The sequence below is a fragment of the Acinonyx jubatus genome, chromosome D2, assembly GCF_027475565.1.
Source record: "Acinonyx jubatus isolate Ajub_Pintada_27869175 chromosome D2, VMU_Ajub_asm_v1.0, whole genome shotgun sequence".
NCBI lineage: Eukaryota > Metazoa > Chordata > Mammalia > Carnivora > Felidae > Acinonyx > Acinonyx jubatus.
This window is the reverse complement of record NC_069393.1, coordinates 27213941-27238295: the sequence shown is the minus strand read 5'-3', so window position 1 is coordinate 27238295 and position 24355 is coordinate 27213941. Positions and strand designations below refer to the sequence as shown.

General features: G+C 36.7%; 2 protein-coding genes and 1 pseudogene across 6 annotated transcripts in view; 1 reads left to right on the top strand and 2 right to left on the bottom strand.

Annotated features, from left to right (window-relative positions):
- The window catches only part of LRRTM3 (leucine rich repeat transmembrane neuronal 3), a 166919-nt gene extending 163639 nt beyond the window's left edge, over nucleotides 1–3280 (bottom strand). Inside the window, exons 1-2 of the mRNA XM_015063332.3 lie at nucleotides 2706–3280; nucleotides 821–2352 (exon numbers count right to left, since the gene is read on the bottom strand). Of these exons, the coding sequence (XP_014918818.2) occupies nucleotides 821–2352; nucleotides 2706–2709 (1536 nt within the window). The 5' untranslated portion in view covers nucleotides 2710–3280. The remainder of the gene's footprint in view (nucleotides 1–820; nucleotides 2353–2705) is intronic.
- Nucleotides 1–24355, top strand: part of CTNNA3 (catenin alpha 3) — a 1731503-nt gene that overhangs the window by 757883 nt on the left and 949265 nt on the right. The gene's annotated exons all lie outside the window — the stretch shown is intronic.
- Nucleotides 22177–22814, bottom strand: LOC106967130 (60S ribosomal protein L19-like; annotated as a pseudogene).

The window sequence follows — 24355 nt, the reverse complement described above, 5'->3', positions numbered from 1 at the left end:
AATTTGCTTCTTGGTTATTTAATTAAAAAAATTTCTTTTTAAATTTAGGCTAATTAAAGGCTAGGAGAAATTGACAGTGAAAACTCTGATTCGATTTTACAAGAATGGATTTCAGAGATAAGGCTTCAAGTCTAAAACTTTGTATTTTTTACCATCTCCTCACATTTTTCAGTTGTCTATTTGCAGCATTTTAACCCTTCAACACTTTTCCCTAGGCTTGCTTTACTGTAATTCAAACACCTCTGGAAACTGCCCGTGGCGCTTCTTTAACCCAGCACCATCATTTGATAGTTTCCTTCAATTTTCTTTTTAAGCCAGACAGTGTTTTTAGGCTCTGTTTCTAAATGTTCCTGTAGTCAAGCATTCTCCTGGAATCAGTTCAAGCTTCAAGTACCTGGGATCATTCACTTTTTCCTTGATTCACCAGTGAACTACAAACCTTCTAGAACTGTAGATTTGGTCCCACCCCAAGGCAAATAACAGCAGAGGTGGGGGACTACTTATGAAAGAAGTTTTATCTTAAAACAAGTGAGATATTAATGCAATCAATCAAGAGTCTTATACAATAGGCATTCTATTAAACCAGAGTTTGAGCTTTGCATTGATTGTGGTATTTAAATTTCAGTGGGTTGATTTTGTACCAGAGGAAAATGACCAGTATTATGAATGTACTAAAAGGGACCAGGAAGGACCTTGCCAGCAAAGCAGGAGGGAGAGGGAAGGGGAGGGGTCACCACGTTCCCTTTATAGTCACCAGAGTTCAATAAAGCACCACTTATTTCCCAGCTTTTAAGAGCGCTTTTATCACAATGGTTCATACCTCACACTCCCTGGAGCCTGATTTGTTATAGGTGCAGGGTCCCGTCCCATTCAGCAGCATCTCGCTGGTCTCCGTGTTGGTGGGTTTGTAATCTACATAAAATTCCTGGGTGCTGGGAGTCATTTGCTTTAGGGACTGTCTTTTCTTTTTCCTGTGCCTTCGCATGAGGGAGCGCTGCTGCAGCTGCTTCATGCTCGCAGGGTACCGCTTCCATGACACGTAGATAACGAGCAGGATGACGAGCACGGACAGGAAAAGGGCCACGCTCCCTGCGATGATTTTATGGAAAGAGATGTGCTCAGTGTCGGCATCAGTCTCTGGGCCAGACTCCGTGGCTCCCACCGTGGGGGGCAGAGGGGGTTTGCTCTCGTGCTTCGGCCTGGGGAGTTTAGGCTTAAATGTCGGCTTTGGGAGAGCCCTGGCCAGATCAAACCTCTCCGTGGTACTTTTGCCACAGATGCTGTAGTTCTTCACTGCATCGATCACGTTTACTCCTTGCAGCTCTTTGGGACTGGCACAAATAATTGTATTCTCCCTCAGACCTTTAAAACTTTTCAGCCAATTTACCAGAGAACAAATATTTCTGCTGCATTCCCATATATTCCCGGCAAGACTGATGTCATTGAGAGATATCCAAGAATCCAAAATCTCTTGACCAATAAATGTGAGCTTATTGGAATCCAGGTTGAGGCGCTGCAGATTTGGGACACACTGGAAAACACTAGGTCCACTAAAAGCTTCAATCTCATTGCCTGACAAATCAAGCCTTTGTAACGAGCTCCAGGTCCAGGACATGGTCTGTCCTATGACACTGATTTTATTCCACTGCAAGTAAAGGTTCTGAAGGCTCACCAACCTTGGAAAAAGGGCCAGGTTGAGCTTAGAAAATTGATTGTGCTCCAGGTGAAGTTCTTTGAGTCGGATCATGCCAGCAAAGACATTCCTGGCTAAACTTCGGATCCGGTTATATCCCAGGTCCAAAAGTTCCAGATTGCGGCAGTCTTGGAATATTCGCACAGGGATGGTTCTCAGGGAGTTAGACCGTAAATGTAAACTCAGCAGCTTCCGCAAGCCCCGAAACTGTTCAGATCCCAGAGAATGCAGCTGATTATAGGACAGATCCAAGTTCCTTAAATTTGTCACAGGTCTGAAGGTATTGTTGAGAAAATAGGAGATTCTGTTGGAACTCAGAATCAACTCTTTGAGTCTGCGTATTCCATTAAAAGCATTCTCATCAATATTGCTGATATGGTTATGGTCAAGGTACAGCCAGGTGAGCTGGTTGAGCCCTTTAAATTGATTATACTTAAGTTTTTGAAGGCTGTTATAGCGAAGGGACAAACCTAAGCAACCAGCAGATATACTTGAGGGTATCTCCTGTAATTTCTGAGATTCACAATATACCATTTTGCCTTCACACCTACAGCCCTTAGGGCATCCTCGTTCGGCAGAAGAAAGCATTGTCAGTAAGACAGTGGGGGCTATAACCAGTGCTACAGCTGATCCGCTCAGTAGCCTAATTACATTGAAACCTGGAAATAAAAACAACTTAGAAAAGTTATCCCCCCAAAAAGGAATTCATTTATTTTTAATCAAGCAAAAATAGGCATGTATTTTCTTTTTTAAAAATTTAAATCTAAATAACAACATTTAATATCAAAGATCACCTCCATGAAATGTAAACGGAATTGTTTTAAGGGTTTTTTTTTTTAGTAGTTAAGCAAGGAAACGTGTCCACTAAGCAATTGAATTTATAGTCTTAAGGACAGAAAGGTAATCTCTAAAATAATTAAGGCAGAATTACAACACAGACTAAAGGGTTTTGTTTTTGTTTTTGTTTTCATTTTTTTTTTAAGAAGGAAAGAAGAAAAATGACAAAACATACCCATCCTTTGTATTGTTCAAAGGTCGTCCTTAGGTCTTTTGCTTTGGCTTAAGGGGCCACTTGCATGACAGCCCCTGTCAGCTGCACTGTAGTGAGTCAGGGCTCGCTGACACCCAGGAAGAAAAATTGGACCCCTTGGGAGATGGACCGATTTTGGAACATTATTCTTTGCCAGCCACGCAGAACACTCCAAGAACAAATAAATTCCAATACCGCATTTGTAGCAAAACATCAAAATCTTCCTAGGTAATAGGATCTTCGTGGATATTACGTTTTTGCATCTTTACAGTTTTTTGGGGGGGGGGTCGTTAAAAAAAAAAAAAACAAAAACTGGCTTCTACAATATCTTCTTATCGGAAAGCATGATGTATTCCTCCCGGCAACGTGGGGCTACCTGAGCTGCCACATCTGTATTCCATAGCCCAGCATTCTGGTGGTGAGCACCCACTTCAGCCACAGAGCTGCGTTGGAGCCCAGGAGGCAGGAGAGCCCCGTACCGCACACACGCTCAGCTCACTTCTGCAGACTGTCATTCTGAAAGCTGCTAGGACTGTTGCTTTGGTTTCAGTGAATGCAGTCTTATGTAAAGCTGCCCCCAGTGGTGAAGAACATTATGGGCATGTGCAGAAATGCCTCTCTTTTATCTTGCAAATGAGCAGGCTCTCTGCTGGAAAATGAATGATTCTTTTGGGTGGCTCAATGGGAACTGAATGGTCACCGTAATCAATAACTAGCAACATTTTCTGTAATTTCCGAGTCTTGTTTTACAATTTGGCAATGTCTTTATTGTCTGCGTCCCCTTAATCGCTAATCATGTACTGCCTAGAGTTTTTCTGGAGCTTGACATTAAGTTCACAGACCGAATGTCAATTTTTCTTCACCTCAACATAGGCTTTGAGCTGAAATTTATAAAGTGAGTTATTGAGCTTTTCACAGAGAAGCATTAACTGCCTGCCCATTTGACCCCTTGGAGTCACAGTGATTGTATTATGCAAGGTGTCTCAGGATGCTAGAACACATTTTGGAATAGAGGGGATAACTAATGACATATAAATTAATGTGTCCAATAGCCTTTCTGGTTTTCCTACAAAAGAAATAATTGGTTTAATGACTTATGGCTGAATTTGATGTTTTGGTTGCTATCATTTGTAATTAGAAGAGAAACTCTTTTTAGTGCAAGTAGAAGAATCAAGAGATCATTTTGTTCAGTTTACTGATGCTGCTATTTGTTGTCCATTTATTAGATGCTGCTAATAATATTTATCGAACACTTCCTAAGTTGTTGTAAATGAGCTATCTTGTATCTGTAAACAATATTATGATGTAGGTCCCATTATAACCTTCATTTTAAAGATGAGGAAACTGAGACTTGGAGAAGGAACTTGCTGAAATTCATAATGTTAGTAAGTGGCAGAGCTGAGATTCAAAACCGTACCTCTCTCAGACTAGAACCTCTAACCACTAGATGATCATGCTTCAACAACAATGTTATCTTCATCTTAAAATGAGTCAGATGAAAATTAGGCTGATGAGGACACTGGGGCAAGGAAGCTGCGATAAAACATAATAAAATAAAATAATAAAATTCTTGATTCCTAGTTTTGTATAAACTTCTTTGGTATGATTCTTTGAAGAAGTATTAAAAAAACTAATGAGAAGCAGTTTAGTCTAGTGATTAAGAGTATGGATTTTTGCACCTAGGATCAAATCTTGGCCACGATAGGTTACTTATCTTCTGTATGCCTCATTTTCTCTTCTACAAAATAAGTATGATAACAAAAAAACATTCCATAGAAGGTTAGAGAATTGTCAACTTAATATCTGTAAAGTACTTAGAATAGTGTGTGGACATGATAAACCTGTGTTAGCTGTTATTGGAATATCAACTTTATTTGCTGTCATTGCATATTGTTTAGTACTGAATATTGACTATACTATCATTAACTCACAAAAAGCCTCTTCAATGAAAATATTTATATTGTTCACAATGGATTTCTAGGATTCATTCAGTCTTACCTTCTTTTAACAAGAGAACTTTCTAAATCTCCATCATTTCAACTTTATCTTTAAAATGAATCTTTTGGTTCTATGGATCATAACTAGATCATAATTAATGTTTGATTCTTTTCTTCCCTAAAGCAGAATATAGTAACGTCTGTCACATAGAGAAAATCATTTTGTTTGAACATAAATAGTATACCTGAAAGAGTTTGCTTTGTTAGTCTTTGTTAGGGGAATTGGCTGTGGAAAACCTCAGAGAGCTTTCAGATTCTCTCACAATGAGAAATTTCACATTCTCCAAGAATGTTAGTCATGACAATCAAAGGGGTCCCACAGAAATAGTCCAATGAAATCACCAATTCCTCAGATAGTATGCTATGAAAAGGGCAGTGGTTCCCCCCCCCAAATTATCATGGTATCATTGCATATAAAGCCCCCAGAGAGCTTGTTAAAAAGATAAATTTCTCAGTCTTCCCCCCAAGATTCTGATTCATGGGATGGAAGAGGCTGCACTTATCAACATTGATGGACAAGTAAGTTTAAGAAATGCACTGTAAGGGAGTGATTAAAAATAATAAATGTTCCCCTAGTAGGAAGAGAGGGTATAAAAGTTTATGACATTGTGATGCAAGTTCAATGAGGATGAAGGTTGTGTTTTGTCTACTTCAGTTTCTCTAATACCTGGAACAGTACTTGACACATGATAGACATTCTGTTATTAAATAAATACATTTTTATGGGGGTCACAATTACATTTGATATAAGACAAACTGGGTGTGTAATGCTAATCTTGGGTACATGGGATTGATTTCTGCAGTTCCTGAGTCAATGATACTGGATACAATTTTGGAGAAAGTGTTCTTAAAGAATGTATGTAAAAAAGGCAAGAAACTAGAAAGTGGAAATATTTAGATGGTCAGCAAGTGATCTTCACTTTTTATGTAGATGTCTCATTTTCATGGTTAAATTACAAGTGCCATAAGAACAATAAATATATCTTTGAATATTCCCTTTGACATGTTACAACTTTTATCATCTCACATCCCAAATGGGGCTTGACAACTTGTATCTATTAAAACATACCGAAGGAAATCATATCTATAAACCCTCCCTCTCATATCTTCATTGCTTGGGAGCCTCTGATTTTTCTCCTTACTTTCCTTGCTTCTCTATGGAAAGTAGCCTTTGAGATGTCTGTTTTGCCTAACAGCTACAGAGAGCTTCTCTACGATGGCTGGAGGTAGAGGCTGCTTCTTTTTCCCTCATTCCCTGGTGACAGGAACACAGAGGAGCCCACTGAGAATGTAATTCTCTCACTTTGTTTTTCCTGGGAGAAATCTTGAATTATTTATGATGAATAACATTTTTTGCTGTGTTCCATACCTTTGTTTTCAGCCATTTTTCTGATACCTTGGCTTCTGATCTTATCTTGCTCCATAGTTCTGACTTCACATTCACCCCTTTAATCTCATAATTGATATTTCCTCTTTAATATTGATCATTGGTTTCTTTCTCAGTAGTAATCAGGTGCCTTTCTTGGACTGGGTCTGACTCCAAGTACTCTGTGTGGCCCCTACATTGCCACTAGCCCCTAAGCTGGCATCACCACCAGGTCTGTCTTGATTCAATGTAATCAGGAGCATGGAGGAAGACCATTCATGGGGTGTGGAAAAATCCCAAAATAAAATAATACAATTCAAAGGAGACTAATACTTGAAGCTGCCGAAATTAGCCCAAAAACATAGAGTGGTCTTTCAAAAGAAATAGAAAACAACTTTATGTTCTAAAATATTGTAGTAATATGCTATTGCATTAAGTTTACCCTCCTTTTACTTGTTGACTATAACAAGATGATTAGTTCTGATTTGCCTTTCAACAGAATCAAATTTATACTACATTATATGTTTAAACCACATGCAGAAACAAACCATAAACTACCTGACAAGTTAAATATTCCCAAATGAATCTAGAACCTTAATGATTTACACAATTATAAAGCATAGTCATTCACCTAAAGACTTTTCAAAACTGTATTTATAGTACTTCAAATAACTGCACATATTTTGTTTAAATTGGGTAAATAAATTCAATCTCAGTGTATAGTGTCCAATTTCAGTACAATATGAAACTGAATTGCCAAAAAAATTAGAAAATCAGGGTTTAAAGGAAATGTAGTGATATATTAACAATGGGTTGGTCTTAGAGATTTCATGCATTAAACAAATACATAGTTTGGGTACTCACTATGTACTAGATGCTGGTCCAGACACTTAGAATACATCAGTGTACAAAACAAAGATATAAGCATTTATTCTAAAGGGATGACATGAACAAAAACATAAATAACATATTATTAGGTAACAGGTACTATAGAAAAAAGAAAAGTGAGATTAGGGACGATTGGGAGTATAGAGGGTGAGGTAAATTGTAAAGTTTTTATTTAAACCCTGTTGGTTAACACACAGTGTAATGTTAATTTCAGGTATAGAATTTAGTGATTCAACACTTACATACAATAGCTGGTGCTCATCACAAGTACATTCCTTAATCCCCATCACCTAATTTAACCCACCGCCCCCACCCCACCTACCTTCCCTCTGGTAACCATCAGTTTGTTCTCTATGGTTAAAAGTCTGTTTCTTGTAATGTTAAATTGGGATGGTTAGGGCCACTAAGAAAAAGTGGCTTTTTGAGCAAACCCTTGAAGGAGATGAGGTTGTTGACCTTAAATGTATATGGGGGGTGGCTTGTCTAAAGGCCCTCCGGTGGGTGCAGATCATATGTTCAATGAATAGCAAACAGGCCAATCGGTCTAGAATGGAGAGAGTAAGGTAGAGGAATTGGAGATGAAGTCAGAGAGGTACTAGGTCCTGGGTCATAGAGGGCTTCATATGCTATTGAAAAAACTTTGACTTTATTTTGGAGAAAACTGGGAACCAACTCAAGATTTTGTGCAGAGTAAAGCTATGATCAAGTTACCCATTGAAAGGATCACTCACACTGCTGTTATGGGAATAAACTCTAAAAGGACAATAATAAAAGCAGGGAGGTCAGTAAGGAGGCCATTGTACCAATCTAGGAGAGAGATGATGGTGGCTTCGACCAGTGTGGAAACAGTGAAAATGATGAGAATTGGCTAATTACTGGGTATATGCTTAGGTAAAATTTACAGGAGTTTTCTAATGGATTAGAAGTGGAGATAAAGAGAGAGATTAAAGATAATTCCTATTTTATGAGCTGAGCAACTAGAGGGATGGTGAAGCCATCAGCTGCGTCTGTGGGTCAGCTTTTGGGAATAGGATCAACAATTCTCCAAAATAATTTATAAATAAACTGTGGAAACACTAAAAAAAAGAGTCAATGCATTTGAATTAACTTAAAATTTGGCTCTCACTTTTCTTCAATTTTGTGAGGCTTTAATTTTCGAAAACATCATCTTCATATTAGGCCTCAAAGGACCATAATGTATTTTAAAATATTTTATAAAATGATTAGCAAAATTAGCCACTAAACAATAGCAACATGGATTTCTATTCAGATGGCCTAGGCAAAGGCAATGTCTTTGCATATGGCCTTGGAAGGCAACAGAAGCAAAAGCTTTGATGAAAACTGAAAATTACGTAAAGACCAAATACAGGGACATTTGGACTAAGTATACTGGAAAATAAATTCAGTGAATCCAAAATGTCTTTCTAAAATAATTTAGAGAATGACATATACTTTTTATTGCATGTGTCAGTTGACATTTGGAATTTGGAACTGATTCTGGGCAAACTTCTCAGGGTTTCAGTTTGCTTATCTGCAAAATGGGACTCAAAACCTGTGTTGTAAATCTTGAAGACTTTTATTTAGGATCAATTTCCATAATTTATGTGTAAATACTTTGTAGACTATAAAGTGGTATAAAATGTTTCTGGAATCAGAGTACCTTTGTGAAAATTGATTTTCTTTGATTCTGTCTAGGTTCTTTGGTCATCAGCATATACTGCAACAAACATGTATCAAGGGGCACTAACATGGTCAAGAATGGAGTCAGAATTTGCCAATTAAAAAAATTCTTCAGTATTCCCTTTCTACTACAATTTTAATACCACAACCATTTATTATACTGCATACATTGTTGTCATTCAGTGTTCTAAGTCATGAAATGATTTCACCAATAAATGCATGTAATTGAGATATTGTAAAGAGATTAATGTTTTTGACTCAGTTTCCTTATCATAGAGTTGTCAGAATGCTAACAGAGAGTTCCCTACAGCTATGAATATGATTTTATTTCTAGTTGTTAGAATACACATATGCATTTGTACATTTGTAATTATATCCTGATCTTTCATAAAAGCATTAACATGTCTCTGAAATATCCTTAGTTTCCATCTGCTTGCTTCAAGGGCTCTATTAAAAACCCTGTTTGGCCACATATGGTTATGAGTGAACATCTCTGACTTAGATAAATGGATAAAGAAAGTTCCAGGTCTGACCGTTAAAATGGTCTTTCAGTGTCTTTCTCAAATGAAGCAATTCAAATGAATGAGACCTTATAAGGTTATCTAACACATCTCCTTCTCCCTCCCCTGAAGGCACATTTATGTTGTAGCACCAGTCTGTGTTTTGAGGTTTCATTGCATCACTTCTTTCAGAGGTAGCCCGAGGCTAAATTTGGGGATAGGAAAAAATAACAGACTCTTAAAGTATAACACTTAGTGGTAGGCTTCTGAAGACTGAAAAGACTATTCAACCTTGAGGAAACAATTGTTTTTATTTTTTAAGTTGAATTTTAAAACATACACAAAAGTAAACAGTATAATAAACATCAACTTCAACAATTATCAATATTTTGCTATTTTTTTTATCTTTCCCATCCCTCTTCCGACATACACACACCATTTTCCCCCCTAGAGTATCTTAAAAGCAAATCTCAGAAATCATGTCACTTTACCTGTATATATTATAGTATGCAATTCTAACCAATAGAGACTTTTAATTTAACCATCTAGCATTATTACACCTAACAAACTAACAATAAGTTCATAAAGTGGCTTGTAGTCAAGAATTAAGCAAAGCACAGATACTGCATTTGGTTTTCATGTTTCTGAAATGTCTTTAATTTTATGATGCCATTGATATGTTGGGAGATACCAGGTCATTTGGACTTTACCTTGGTCCATGCTTTGTATTTGGTTGATTGCTCTCCCTTGTGTTATTTCATTTGCAATGAGTGAGTTTTAATGACATACATGTTGAGCATGTATGTCCCATTTATTAATTGAAGCAGGAAGCAGGATATCCAGCCCCATAGGACATCTATTTACTTTTGGTAGCAAATCTGAGACTTGCCAAACTTTTGTGTGAAATGAGACTTAGAGCTCAGAAAAAAAAAATGTGTTTCTATCTTGTGGTATTTATAGAACCAGGGAATTCATAATTGGTTAAAGGGCAAGTTTGGGAGTGAGAAATAATATTAAGGTGCCATGACTCTATGTTGGTTTAATGTTCATATTTACCAGTATTTCTGTTCTCCACTTTCCACACACTTGCCTTTTTGCCTGTAGTCAGCAAAAGCAATTATTTGATGCTCCTTGATAAGCAAATTTGTTAATTTTGTATTGATGCTGAGGTGTTCTTCTAACAAAATCTCAAAAAATTCAATAGAATAGCAATCAAAGTCACTTATAGTCATTTATATTGAGAGAAATCAGTTTTCTAGCTTTTCATTTAGAAAAAATTCCATGAAGGAACATGGCAAGCACCAGAGCCACACTGTAAAATTTATAGTCCTGTGTATACATTCCAAGATTTCTTATACTTTCTCATAGTAAAATAAAGAAACTTTAGAGTAGCTATAAATGTCTCTTAACCAAATGTGCACCTTAATATTTGATGTTCTATTTCCCATGTATGGCTGTGCTTTGAATATAAAGGCAATATTGTTTAAATGGTATCACAGTAAACATTTTGCGATATTTGCTTCATATATATTCCGACAAAACAAGAAGTTTTAAAGAAAAAAATTTCTGTTCTGGTCCATTCAGTTTACTTCAACAGAATATCGTAGATTGGGTGGCTTTTTAACAAACAGAAACATTTCTTACAGTTCTGGAGTCTGGGAAATCCAAGATCAAGAAGCCAGTAGATGCTGTGGCTGTTGAGGGCCTGCTCCCTGGTTCATAGAGACGTCCTCTTTTCTCTGTAACTTCACACGACATAGGGGCAAGGGGTCTCTCAGGGGCCTCTCTTACAAGGGTACGAATCCCTTCATGAGGGCTCTCCTCTTATGACCTAATCACTCCAAAATGCCCCACCTCCAAATACCATCACACTGGGGATTAGGTTTCAACATATGAGTGTGGAGGGGCAGGGGGACACAAACATTCAGTCTACAGCATGTTCTATTGTATTTTTAAAGGATTGTAAAGAGTAGTTTCAACCAGGTACACTAGTATATTTTAAAATCTGCCTTCCTGACAAATATATCAGCATTAAGAATTAAATTCCCCAACCACCAGACAGTGAAAGATAATAGAAATCTTGATTTGGATTAAAAACCATAATTTTCCATTGGTTAATTTTATTTTTGTTTCTGAAACAGTAAGTCTGATATTTTAAATTTTACCCTGCAGACCTAAAAGATATTAAACTTCTGAGAGAAGAGAAACTCTGCATAGGTTTGCAAGGTAGTGGCAGAGAATAGGAGCTATGGGTCCTTATATTACACTAAAATGTATCAGTCTATTTGGGGACTCTCTTAAAGGGCCAGAGAAACCTTCTTTGTATTGCTAATGCTTAATCCTGATTGAAAAATAGTTCCCTTAAGAGTGCAGGGCGAATGCTTAGGAATCTCCCGTGGCTAACAGCAGAGCCCCCAAGTGGCAAAATTGTGACTCAGACAGAAATTGACTTAGTCTCTGGAAGCAAATGCCACAGACCCTTAAAAGAAATAAAGTATCTTTATCTGGTCCTGAGTTGAGAGTTTATTTTTTTACTCAATGAATATTTATCAAGTTCGTCCACTGTTTTTTGTGCTGAGGATACAACAGTGAATAAGACAAACTGCCTACCATCAGAGGACTTGCATTCTAGTTGATGAGATAGTAAAAAATAAACATCATAGGCACACAATGTCAACTAGAGATGAGTGCTATGAAGACATAACAGGATAAAGGCTAGTGACAGTTTGATAGAATAGTCAGAAAATCTCTAAATCCCTTTCTGAGGACTTCGCATTTGAGAGCAAGTAGGAGGTAACTCATGTGACCTTCTGTTCCCTGAGATGTAGTCTCTCTTTGGGATTTTCACTGATCAGCACCAACATCTTTACAGCGGCTTCAGGCTGACACTGCTCCCCCATAGACACTGTAGGCATGTTCTCTTTTTGGAACACGTAGCACAGATGAACGTTTAAACAAAATTTGAAGTAATTAAAAAAATAAGAAATTTAGGAGATAACACAAAAAGAACAAACAGAAACATAACTCATAAAATGAATCTTACATAGAGTTGGCTTTCTTAGATCTGGTTTTCTTTTTCTTTCTTTCTTTCTTTCTTTCTTTCTTTCTTTCTTTCTTTCTTTCCGTCTTTTATGTTTGTTTATTTTTGAGAGAGGGAGAAAGAGACAGAGTGTAAGCGAGGAAGGGGCAGAGAGAGAGGGAGACATAGAATCTGAAGCAGGCTCCAGGCTCTGAGCTGTCAGCAGAGATGGGTTTATGGTATTAGCTTTCTCAATGTAGTTTAAATTAATAAAAAAAAATTAAGGTTTATTCAGTTTTCAGAGAGAGACCGAGCACGACACGGGAGGGGCAGAATCCGAAGCAGGTTCCAGGCTCTGAGCTGTCAGCACAGAGCACGATGCAGGGCTCAAACTCATAAACCATGAGATCATGACCTAAGCCGAAGTCAGGCGCTTAACCAACTGAGCCATCCAGGTGCCCCTGTACTTGAAACTTAACGTAACTGAAAAATAAAAAAATATTAAGGAATCATTGAGAACTGAATTTTATGTATATAGTCTGAAAAGCAAATAAGAGACAAGACTTGTATTGAAAACATCCATATTTGCTTCTCCTTCTCAGCTTCTTCACCAATTGGTCTTTTCAGAGTCAGTGACTTTATTTTAGCTGTTATGTTTTTTCTCATAATATTTCTGAATGTTGATATTTTCATTTCTTGCTATTTTAACTGAAGATTAATATCATGTTCTCTCTCACTTTCCTACTTCTTATGTTAATACAGTATTAAATAGTATCTAAGATGGCTATGTAAACAAAGATGTTACTGGATTAAGTGGTGTACTAGGTTATGTCTGCATTCTCGTTCAACCTTTCGGTTTTCTTGCAGTTAGGAATTGTTCCTATTTTCTCTCTCCCCCCTTTGTTCTCTCTCCTATCTCTTAAATTTGCTTAGTTTTTTTCTGTACCTAGTGCTAGTTCTTTTTCCCAGTATTTTAAAAGATTCATCAAGTGCTTAATGTTTCCAAACACTCAATTCAGATAATCCCTTCCCTTTGCAGCATTCTGTTTTTCTAGTATCTAATAGTAGTTGTATCTAATAATGCCTGCTAACCTAGTCTTCCCTTTCTGCATCCTCCCCTTTCCTGGATCCCATATATTCATTTTCCTAGTTTACCACTCATTTTGTTGAAACATGCACTCTAGTATATTTCTAAGAAAATGTGCATGTGATATAAAAACTCCATGTCTCAATTTTTTTGATTTATCTTAACTGATTAATAAATTGGCTGTATATAAAATTCAAAATTGGAAATCATTTTCCCTCAGAATATTCTAGCCATTGCTCTGTTGTCTTCTCACACTCACTCTTGTTGAGAACCAGGTGCTATTCTGATTGCCACTTCTTTGTGTATAATCTTTGGAAGCTTTTGTGATACTTCATTTTCCGTGGTATTTGGAAATTATAAAGGATGTACTTTGATTTGGGCCTTTTGTCATTCATTGTGCTGAGTATTCGACGGACAGCTTTGTGTCCTTTGGTTCTGTAAAAATTTGTTTATGTCTTTTATTTTAATTACCTCTCCCCATTTTCTCTGTCATCTCTCTCTCTCTCTTTTACTGAAAAGATTTTAGATTCCTGGATTGATTCGTTCTTATTGTTGTTTTCTCCTATTTTCCCATCTTTTTATCATTTAAAAAAATTTTTTTTAATGTTTATTTATTTGTGAGACAGAGAGAGACAGGGCATGAGTGAGGGAGGGGCAGAGAGAGGGAGACACAGAATCAGAAGCAGGCTTCAGGCTCCGAGCTGTCAGCACAGAGCCTGAGGTGGGGCTCGAACTCACAAACCATGAGATCATGATCTGAGCTGAAGTTGGTTGCTCAACTGACTGAGCTACCCAGGTACCCCCCATCTCTTTATCTTTTTGTCTTACTTTCAGGTGATTTCCTCAGCTTTATGTTATAATATCTATCTATCTATCTATCTATCTATCTATCTATCTATCTACTTATCATCTATCATCTGTCTATCTCTCACTCTATCATCTATCTTCCTATCATCTATCTATATATCTATGTATCTATCTCTATCATCTATTTATTAAAAAATTAGATCAGATATCAGCAAACTATTGCACAACCAAATCCAGCAATGATGCTCTTAGGTCAACTGGTGCAAATAAAGTTAAACATTTGTAACTAAAGGAAACATTTATGCTCATTCATTTATATATTTTCTATGGATGCTTTCATCCATCAATGGCAGAGTTTAGAGACTAAATCCTGTATTTGCTATATGTCTCTTTACAGAAAAAGCTTGCTGATCCTCTACCTCCCTCAACTTAGGTGATCATATTTGTTATCTCCAGGACCTCTTTTTGGTTCTCTTTTTCTCCCTCTTCATTGCATACTGTTTTATTTTTACAAATGTGACATCTTATTTCACTCGAGGATATTATATAGGGTGTTTTGGTACTATATTTTTCCTACAATGTCACTGTTTACTCTGAGGTATTTAGTTAGTTTGTTTTGGCCTATTTCATGTTGGAAGCTTTATTCAAATGTTAAGTTTCTTGTGTGCTTATTCAGATTAATGAGTGAAGCACTAAAAGCTGAGAGAGGGTTCCTTGCATATGAGCAAGGTTTTGGCTGCAGACTTTGTGGGAGCAAATTAAAAAGTGAACTTGCCTTTTCACTAAGGAATCTCTACATGCATGAATATAGACATTTCTCCCCCCAAGCCGCCAACCTCCTTTACTGGAGCTGAAGGCTACTGGTATTCTGGGGACAAAGCAGGAGAAGGGTGGTGAGGTCCCCAAGTTCATTATGTGCATTCTCATTTAATTTTCTTTTCATTTCCAAGCTTCAGTGATTTGTCTCATGTACTTGGGTCTAGCTTCTCATGTTTGAATTTACGAACAATAAACTTTTCTTCTTCTCGACTGGAAGAAAAGAGTATGTCTTAGTCAACCCAGGCTGACTATATAACAAATATCATAGACTGGGTGGCTTATACAATGGAAACTTATTCTCACAGTTTTGGAGGCTTCTTCTATTCATTGGCTATATTCAAGACCAGACTTTTGCTTAAAGGAAACAGTCTACATTAATTCTTAAAACTTTTTTTTTAAATGTTTATTTATTTTTGACAGAGAGAGACAGAGCATGAGTGGGGGAGAGGCAGAGAGAGAGGGAGACACAGAATCCAAAGCAGGCTCCAGGCTCTGAGCTGTCAGCACAGAGCCTGACGCGGGGCTCAAACTCACAGGCTATGAGATCATGACCTGAGCTGAAGTCAGACCCTCAACCAACTGAGCCACCCAGGCGCCCCTACGTTAGTTCTATATCTTTTTTCTCTTTATGGCATTAGTTAAAATCATGCGGACATTTGATTTGGTATATGTAACTTTCAATCTTGGTAATTTCCTTCTGAAGTACTCTAAGTTACTCTCTGGAGAAACCAAAATAAGTAAACATGTCATCGCATGTTTAGGCATTAGTCCAAATTCTTAAACTTTGTAGGTTTTCTGTGGATACTTCTAAAAGGCTTGAGAGGTTTCATATAATTTCAAGTAGCTTACAAGCTTTTGCAAGTTAAACTTGGAAAATATTATTGTAATACCAAGTAATAGTGATATAAAGGCTTAGAGAATCATAAATCATAAATTGGAAAGGATTTTGAGATTATTTTGTCCAAACCACACTTTACATATCAGAAAAGTAAAACCCGGAGAGATGGAATAACTGGCTCTATTCACGTATGACATCGGTACAGGAACTTTGCATGCAACCTAGATCCTTTGACATTAGTGTATTTTTTATAATGGTCTTGTTTCTTGAATCCAAACCAAAGTCTTTAAATCATGTGAAAAATAATAGCAAACATTAACAAATAGATTTTTACCTAGCCTCAGACAGATTTATCCAGACAACTAAAACGTAAAATCAATTTTGTTAGATAGAAATGAAATATGTTTTAAACTACTCTTTACGTTTATTTGCTTGCCATTATAAAAGCAATACATATGTATTATAAAACATAGTAACCATGCTGTCACCATCCAAGGGCAACCCCTACTAGTATTTTGGCAACTATACAGATTTTTTTGTTACCTTGAATTTAATGCATCACATTCCTTGAGTGGGCTAAACAATTATTTTAAATACCTTTCATTGTTGGAAATTTAATTTATGGAACAATCTTTATTGATGTTGAATCATTCAGGCTCACCCTCCTTTAAGCACTGAAATGAAATTATTATCTCTGAAAAGGAGATAAGTAACTAGTATTCTAATATGCATGGTCTCTTTCCTATATGGCTAACAAAATAAAAATGTTATCCTATGCCAAGGGATAAATAGAAAGTTATCCCATGCCAAGGGATAAGGTAAAAAGAAACGAAGTTTTGTTGTTGTTGTTGTTGTTGTTGTTGTTTTGAGATTTGATAAGTCTTCAGTGTAATTACATGAAGGTCAATCCAGAATTGTCTGACTTCATCCCTAAAACACTACCACTGATTTGGTTATGTTATCGTTCTGCTTAAATCCTTTGACTAGCTCACCATCACCTCCGGTGAAATAGCAGATTCATCCTCATGACACACAAGGTTCTTCTGATTTGATTCATTTGGTTGTTAGATAAAATAAAATAATCAGCTATCAAGAAGAGCAAGAACCTTATTGGAAGGGAAGTAGCTTCATTTCAGTGCCTTGCATTTTGCTATTTTCCATCTGTGTCACCTTTCTTGTGTTTGCCTCTGTTCTGCCTCCAAGCTCTGGCTTATTTGTAGTGTTTGAGTCCTATGGAGTTGGCTTGCCATGTTGTCTTCAAAGCATACATGCTACTTCGTGACTCTTTCAGCTTCCCTCCAAATCAGTTTATTCTTACAATCTTTTCAATTTAAAATTTTAGACAAGACAAAGTTGATCCTTTTGTGCCAGGCCACCTCATAGGTTGCTATCTGGTTTATGAGTTGGTTGTTCTCGAATAACGTGGTCACCCGAGTCTAATCAGATGTGACACAGAGTTGAGGGTCATCATGAAGTTGGCAGGGTCATATTGTATAAGACAACTTGGCAGGTGCTCTAGGTGGGGCCAATTGTAGTTATGAAAGACAGTGAATATAACCTGATTCAAAGATCCTTTGCCATTTGGTCCAAATCTACACTTTGTCATTACTTCTAATATGCTACGCAACCTGTGATCCAGTCACACCAAAGGATTTATTATACTCTGAGCAAGCCATGTTTTAATCATGCCTTAAGTTACTGTTTATGCTATTCTCTTTTATAAGAATAGCCTTTCTCCATTATCTATCAGGTATAATTGTCTATAAAATATACCTGAAATGTTATATTCTCCATAAAACCTTCTCTAGGAATTTTGGTAACTTCCTCATTAGCAATTTTGGGTTATATACTATAAGCATATGACATATAAATACATTGTATTATAATCATTTATATGCAATTTTTCCAACAGAATATCCTTTAAATTTAGGGATGGTGAAATCTCATTCATTTCTAAATATTCTAGTAAATATTTAGATAACACATACTCAATGTGTGTTTCTTGAAGGGAAGAAATCAAGATGATTCAAGGGGAGATACTTCTATAATAAGGAAGAGTCCCTGGAAAGAGTACCTGTAGCTGATTCACAAGTCTGTGTCACCTAAGATATGCTCAAGTATTAAGGGGGATGTATGTACTAAGTATGATGAACTCTCAAAATTTGGGTCAAAGAACCAGAATACTGTTGTTGTTTTTTTTTTACCATTTGCCATCTCTGTTTGACTAAGAAGTGTTGCAGATGGATTTTTATTGCTCCTTCATTCCCTTCCAACCTGAGAAAGAAATTTTCCTCTGAGGGCACTTTCGTTTGTGTCTGAAGGCAGTGACCTTGTATTCTCAGAAAAACAACTCTGTATTTGGGGTTGTTTGTCAACACATGCAGGGGCATTTTGGGGACAAACTCTTTTATTTGGGGCTGTTTACTCTTGTTTCTTACCAATAGTATTATTTCAGGGGGCTTTTTGCCTCAACTGAGCTTTCATTAAGGACCTTACTGGAATATCTGTGGCTTTTTAAAAAGCTTGATGACAATGTCAAGAAGCCTGGCTTTAGAAACCGGCTCGAAAAAGCCTGACCTAAGGGATTGTTTGTAATCTGGCTGTTGTGTGTGTACTTTGTGCCAGTTCCCATTCTAGGTGTTGGAGGTAGAATTTAAGAGAAAAGAAAAGACACATTTCTATACTCATAGTGTTTATAATCCAGAACAGCATACAGATAAATGACTTGTTATAACGTGGGTAGTGAGTGCTATCATGAGAAAAGCACAAGATGCTATGTGACTTCATAGAAATGGCACCTATCCAAATTCAACTTTCAGAGAGAAGAACTGAGTTAAGTCCCAGTAAAGAAAAATTGCAGTGTTAAAAGTGAATGATTACGGAAAACGAATGACTAATACATTTAGCTAGAGCAGTATTGAGCATAATTTCTGATTCGTTTTGTAAATTGTCAGTTTATTCTCAGTAGAATGGATGTAGATAAGCTATGGAACTTAACCTAACTAGTATTCAGCTTGGCCAGCCCCTCTGAGTGAACATCTGTAACACTGGTCAGTGAAAAACCAGGTAAGAATTATTGGTCAGGATTTTCAAAAATCCATTTCAGGGCATCTTTGGAAGTCTGCACTACCCTTTCCTCCTAAACATACATTAAAACAGATGAGGTGCAATGGTGACAGCTTGGATAAGATTCTTGTCCACGAATACCATAACTTGACTGAGACAAATGTGGACCTGTTGTCAGAAATAATTGTATCTGGCAGCTTGTATGCTGCAAAAAAACTGGCATGAAGTCACATTGTCACATTCAAGCCTGCAGAGGCTTGAGGTCGAAGCAAAAGCACTTAAAACCATTGTGAGATGAAGTATACGGAAGGGAAAAGTTTTTATGTCATAATGCAAAATCAATATGGAATCCTGATCCAACTTTTTTTGGTCTTTCCCCTGGGAAAATTTGGTGTCTTAGGCAGTTTATGCCAAGCAGCCTGCCATGTGACGTGCACTAACTTCCTTTAGACTTTTCAATATCACAATCAATTTGAGGCCATCAGATAGAGCTTCTAGCCAAGGCTTTCAAGCAGACAATTCCCAGATGTGTTATGTGTGGTGAAGCCAAGATAATGTCTTCTGGAATAGTAATGTAACTTCTCTACAAGATGCATCCCTTATGGAAAACAAACCAAACCAAACCAAACCAAACCAAAACAAAACAAAACAAAACTCATGTTGATGTTTTGAAATTGGCCTTAAAATTTTTAGTCGGTTTTCTCTGATAACCTTCTCCATGTCTACTTTATGACAAAGAATAGTTTGGGTTCTTATTAATTTAATTGTATTATTTAATCAGCCTGAAAATAACAATTAAGGAAGGCTTCTCTTTTCTTTTTTTTTCTTTTTTAATTTTTAGAGTGAGAGAGAGAGAGAGCATGAGCAGGGGTGAGGGCATTGGGACAGAGAGAGAATCTTAAGCAGGCTCCACACAGTGCAAATCCTATGTAGGCTCGATCCCACAACCCTGGAATCACAACCTGAGCCAAAATCAAGAATCAGACACTCAGCCTACTGAACCAACCAGGTGCCGCAAGGTGTCCTTCTCTTAACTAATCTTCCAGTGGTAGTGGCATGCATATTTTGGTATGTGTTGGGGATAGATATTCTCAACTATTAGATATTGATGGTGTTCTCTGAAATATAATTGATGACAGAATGAGTTGAAAATTTAAATCATGGTGCCAATTCACCAGATATATTAACCTCACACTTCCTATGTGATATTGAGTACCTAATGTACCTAATGAGGTATTGAGAGTTCCAAGTTGGGCAGGAACATAATACATGTAACCTCTTGAAATTTGAATTTCAGGAAACAAGTGAAAAGGTATCATGTTTTTCAATTCAGTCCACAGCAACTATTTTTTTAAAGAGATGAGAAAAATTATCATTTATTTGTGTACTATGGATTGTCCACCTTAAATATCTAAGAAATTATATTAGATTTGCTTGAAAATCAGATATTAGAACATTAGATGTTAGACTTAAAAGTTATTAGGGGCAGAAAAAGAATAATCAGGAAACTTAAAAAGTTACATACACAAAAGCAATTGCTTCCTATTTGCTTTCAAACTGATTATTGTTAGTAAAGCAGAAAAAACAGTTATAAACTGGTAAAACAGAAAAAGTCTTGTAAATTATGATGGCCTCTGATTAAGCTTAAGCAGTGTGTACAACCTATGCCAAGAAGGTAGAAACAAAAGCAGCAATGATAACAAGAATGTTGCTGAGGAACAGAATGTAGAGAGATAATAGGTTTCTGAATTGGAAGACTCAACAGGCTAAATTAATCTGTATATAAATTCATATTAATATAAATGAAACATGAAAAAAATTAAACAGGAATTTTTTGTGTTTAATTCTGTGCTTTAATAATAGCTTTATTTTTGAGTATTCTGTTACATAAATTTCCAAACATAGAAGTAGAGAGAATAATGAAATGAACTTCCGTGTACCCATCACCCAGTGTCAATGTCAAAAATTACTAGCACATAGCCAAACTTTATTTATTTATACCCCCAATTATCACTGCATCCTCATGGATTATATTGAAGCAAATCCCAGACATCATATAATTCACCTATATGTAACTCTAAAAGATAAGAACTAAAAAAAAAATGTATTGCTGTGATGACATTATTCCATTCTAAAAAGTTAGCAAAAATTTGATGACTTCAAATCAAATACCAATCAACATCAAATTCAGTATGCATGCATGCAACATACATATTTGGCTGCCTTTTTTTTTTTTAATCAGGGTACAAACTAGATCCTCACTTTGCATTTCATTGGTATACATCTAAAATCTCCTTTAAACTAAACTCTTCTCTCTATTTTCCCCTTGTACTTTGTTAAAGAAACTGGGTTATTTGTTTTGTGGAATTCCCCACATTCTGTGTTTTGCTACATGCATCTCCATGATATCAGGTAAAAATTTCCTCTGAGCTCATTTTCTATGAGCTATATATCTAGACATAGAGGTTTAATCAGATCTCAGTTTGATGCTTTGGCAAGAATACTTGATTCAGCATGTTGGATTCCTTCTGCTGCATCACACTAAAGAGCCCTTAGTTTCTAATATCTCTTTATTATAATGTTAGGTTAATCTACAGGTTTTTATGTGATTGGCCTGATTCATCCATTATAAAACTTAAAAAAAATTTTAATGTTTATTTATATTTGAGAGAGAAAGAGAGAGAGAGAGGGAGAGAGCGAAAGAGCATGAGCAGGGGAGGGGCAGAGAGAGATGGAGACAGAATCCAACGCAGGCCCCAGGCTCTGAGATGTCAGCATACAGCCTGATGTGGGGCTCAAACTCACCAACTGGGAGATCATGACCTGATCCCCAGTTGGATGCTTAGCCAACTGAGCCACCCAGGCACCGCCTGATTCATCAATTATAAATCGGGCTCCCAATCAGTTTTTCACCTGATAGTTTATCTGTTACTGATGATTATTACATAGATCTATTTGTTCAATAGGCATTGCAAAATATTAAGATTCTAATTCCATCATTCCTTTTTCATTTATTGGCTGGAATTCTTCTATAAATAATAACCTTACTGTATCAAGTGTTTATTTTGAGGCACATACAGGAAAGGCTGAAAAAAATACCTGATTATTTCCCTTTAAGTTTTCAGAATAATAGGCCAGTTCACTAAAATTCTGGAGATTATTATTGAATTGTTTTTAGGTATCATTATAACTTCATGGATCTTCTCATATTTGATATTTTTCAATCCACTTCAGTTATTGTTCTTTATGATCTTGAATTTATTATCTCATCTTTGCCAATAGGAATGTCTTCGGTTTTTTTCTTAGGCAGATAAAAGGTTGTTTTATTGAATAACCGATCTGTGTAATTGCTGAGGCCACTATGTATAGACAAAAGAGAGGGAGTTTTATTTCTTGGTCTCTTCCTCCTTGGACAGAGTCTTGATGATTTCCTCCTTCTTTGCCTGGAGCCACTCTTCATGGTGCTTGCATGCTTCCTTGTTCTTAGCCCTGCAGGCCTCAGCTTGGTCAGCCAGAAGCTTCTTGCGAGCCTTGTGGGCCTTCAGCTTGTGGATGTGTTCCATGAGAATTCACTTGTTTTTGAATACATTCCCCTTCACTTTCAGGTACAAGCTGTGAGACATGTGGTGGTCAATCTTCTTAGATCCAGATATCTTCTGAGTAGCTGGTACAGAATTCTCATCGTCCTCATCCAGGTCACCTTCTCAGGCATTCAAGCAATGGCAGTACCTTTTCTCTTACCAGTGCCTACATGCCTGTCCTTCTGGTGGGCCAAAATATTTTTCCAGCACTGGCCCAGAATGGACCATCCTAGACTTTCTCAGCCCATCTTTGATCAGTTTCTGGACATGCTGACAGGAGTTGACATTGGCGATTTCACTGGTCTCATTGTGGTCCAACCAGACCTTCTTGTCGCCACAGAGTAGGAAACTGGGGGCCAGCCTCTTCTGATGCCTGAGCATACTCATGGCTGCCTTCAGTGTGGTGAAAGGAAAGATAAGACCTCTTCAATTTTGTTCCTAAGTCTTTGTGAAATGATCTCTATGGTCACTGATGCATCCTCACTTTTTGGTATGACAAGCAGTCCCAAGATCTTCTCTTCTATTTTCGGTCCAAACCAGGAAACAGTCATGTCTTTAAGGCATCTTGGTATCTTTTGTGGGAAATGGTGCTCATAGTCCACAATTTGGTCACTAGGGATGCTCATAGCTACTTAATTGGTCACTGTATCTAGGACTATTCTGTAGAAATATTTTAAAAGAGGAATACTTTATATTGATATTTTCATACTTTCCATATTTCCAATTCAAATTTCAGTTTATGGGGTTTTGCTTGTAATTTTTTTCATTTGATATGTTTATTATCTCTTTTCTCTTAAACTGAAAATCTTAGTTCCATATGACTGCATATATATAATAATTTAAGAATAATTTTAGAATAAAAGCAGTAATGGGGTGCCTGGGTAGCTCAGTCAGTTAAGTATCTGACTCTTGGTTTCGGCTCAGGTCATACATAATCTCACACTTCATGGGTTGAGCCCCATGATGGGCTCTGTGCTGATGGTGAGTGGCCTGCTTGGGATTCTCTCTCTCCCTCACTCTGTCCCTCCCCCACATGCTATCCCTCTCCTCTTTTCTCTCAAAATAAATAAATAAATTAAATGAATGAATAAAAACAGTAATATTATTAACAAGGTGATTAGTAAAAACAATTTAAGATTTCTTACAGTTCTTGGTTTATGGTACTTAAAAATAATTCATATCAATTCATGCCCAGTTATATAGCCTTGTTTCATTGCTTTTTATTTCTATGGATTGTTTTTTTAGCTTGAATTAACTTTGTTTAATAATCATTTAAAACATTATTATAGTTACAAAGTCAAAACCTCAAAGTAAAGCACATTTGGAGAGCTCTACCTTCTCTACCATTGTCCCTCTCTCGTGGGTATCACCATTTTTATTAGTTTTTGGTTTATCTTTCCTTTTTTGAAAATAGATATAGCTATAACTCTATACATATATAAATTACTATTTCTCCATTCTTTGATATAAGGTAGCATACTATAAATGCTTAAGCACCTTGCTTCTTTTTTACTGAAACAATATATCCTAACAATATCTGGTAATACCTCATTCGTTTTACAAAGCACCTAAAAGTCATGGCACTCTTTGTGGACCAACATGCAATATTTACATTTGAATTTTAAAATAAAATTTTGCCAAACTTGTTCCTGCTCTAAGCTATTGTTTATAACAGTGCTTGATATATATTGCCTCCATTAATCCCCATGACTTCCTCATCAGGAAGCACTTGTGCAATCACCATTTTATAAATGAGGAAATTGACATATAAAGAGATTAAGTGACTTTACCAGGGTTTGTAGGTAGTGAATGGGCAGGGCTAGATTCACAAATAGGCAGTCTGACTCCAGGGTCAGTGCTGTGAATAACTATATCATACTATCTGTCCCTCCTGGAATATAGAAAAAATAGAAAAATAAACAGAAGAGAGGTGCCAGAGTGGCCTAGTTGGTTAAGCATCCAACTCTTGATTTTGGCTCAGGTC